General features: G+C 57.4%; 1 protein-coding gene across 1 annotated transcript in view; it reads right to left on the reverse strand.

Annotated features, from left to right (window-relative positions):
- The window catches only part of SDK2 (sidekick cell adhesion molecule 2), a 78824-nt gene that overhangs the window by 25489 nt on the left and 51934 nt on the right, over positions 1 to 1401 (reverse strand). Inside the window, 2 exon segments of the mRNA XM_031064867.1 lie at positions 542 to 675; positions 1297 to 1399. Coding sequence (XP_030920727.1) covers positions 542 to 675; positions 1297 to 1399 — 237 coding nt within the window.

A 1401-nucleotide genomic window follows, 5' to 3' on the forward strand; every position in this document is an offset into this window, starting at 1 on the left:
AGCCTTCTGAAGAAATCCTTTCTTCTATTCTTTTAGTATAGTTTTAATGTAATATATATCATAAAATAATAAATCAGCCTTCTGAAACACGGAGTCAGATCCTCATCTCTTCCCTCATCCTCGGACCCCTGTGAACGCTGTCACACCGTGGGAGGGGCTGTCACCACCCAAATGGGCTGGGGGACCCCTGGAAGTCCTGGGGGACCCAAAGGGACTGGGGGGACAAAGCCACAGGGGTGACCCCCAGGCAGGGGCTGCTCCAGAGCACCAGGAGCTGACAGGGGGACACAGACGGGGTGGGGGGTGTCCGTGGGGTGACACTGCAGCCCCCAGCCCCCAGCCCATCCCAGGCCATGGCAGGATGGTGCTCTGCCTGTGACACAGCAGCGCCTGCAGCGCAGCCACGAGCGCCTAAATAAATTCTGTGCCAGCTGAAGTGTTAAGTCAGCAAAAGCCAGAGCCTCCGAAGAGATTTACTGCAAATTAAACCTGGGGGCGAGGCAGGGGCTGGGGAGAGGGGCCCAGCGCCCCCCACACTCACTGGCCACCGTCAGGGTGATGGGCTGGCTCGTCTTGTTGTCCCCGTTCTTGTCATTCACCGCCTGCACGTAGTAACGCCCCGCGTCCGGCGCCACCGTGGACAGGATCACCAGGGTGTTCTCCAGCGTGATGGCTCTGGGAGGAGAGCATGGTGGGGCTGAACCCAGCCAGCTGGGACCCTCACTGCCCACCCAGCACCAGCACAGGACCCCCAGCCTCCCCCCAGGATGGGGGACCAAGCCCTGCCCTTCTCTATCCAAGCAGACCCCATGGGACAGAGCAGATTCTGAGGATTTCTCCTTTTTTTTTTTTCATTTTTTACTTATTGGAACAATCTAATCTGCTGGAAACATAAAATGCTGTGGGGAATATGTTTTTTTTTACCATTAAATATGAGATAAAGGAGTTTTATCTCCTCAATCCCACTTTGCAAATCGAAGGGAGACCAGTTCAATTCCTGCATAATAGGGGTTACAAATTCAATTCCTGCCCAGGGCTCCGGCAGCACCGGGATCTGCCACAGCTCCGTGGGGACACTTGTGTGCTGTGTTTGGCTCTCTCCCCCCCTCTCCCCCGCCTTCCTCCCTCCTGTTTTCATTTTTTGTGAAGAAATCCCCTTCTCTGGTGACAAACAGAGCCATTAGTCAGCGGGCCTGTCCCTGGGCTTCAGCACGATGTTGGTTAAACATCCTCAGTGCGGGGACAAGGGGGAGTGCGGCCCCTGGGGTGCTGGGGGGAGGTTTCAGGGGTGCTCACATGCGGCTGCTGGGGGAGATCTTCCGTCCGTCCCGGAACCAGGTGACCTGGGGCTGCGGGAAGCTGGCGATGCGGGGCGCGGGGATGACGGCCGCCTCGCCGGGG

Source organism: Geospiza fortis, unplaced genomic scaffold (assembly GCF_000277835.1).
Source record: "Geospiza fortis unplaced genomic scaffold, GeoFor_1.0 scaffold135, whole genome shotgun sequence".
In the NCBI taxonomy this organism is placed as follows: domain Eukaryota; kingdom Metazoa; phylum Chordata; class Aves; order Passeriformes; family Thraupidae; genus Geospiza; species Geospiza fortis.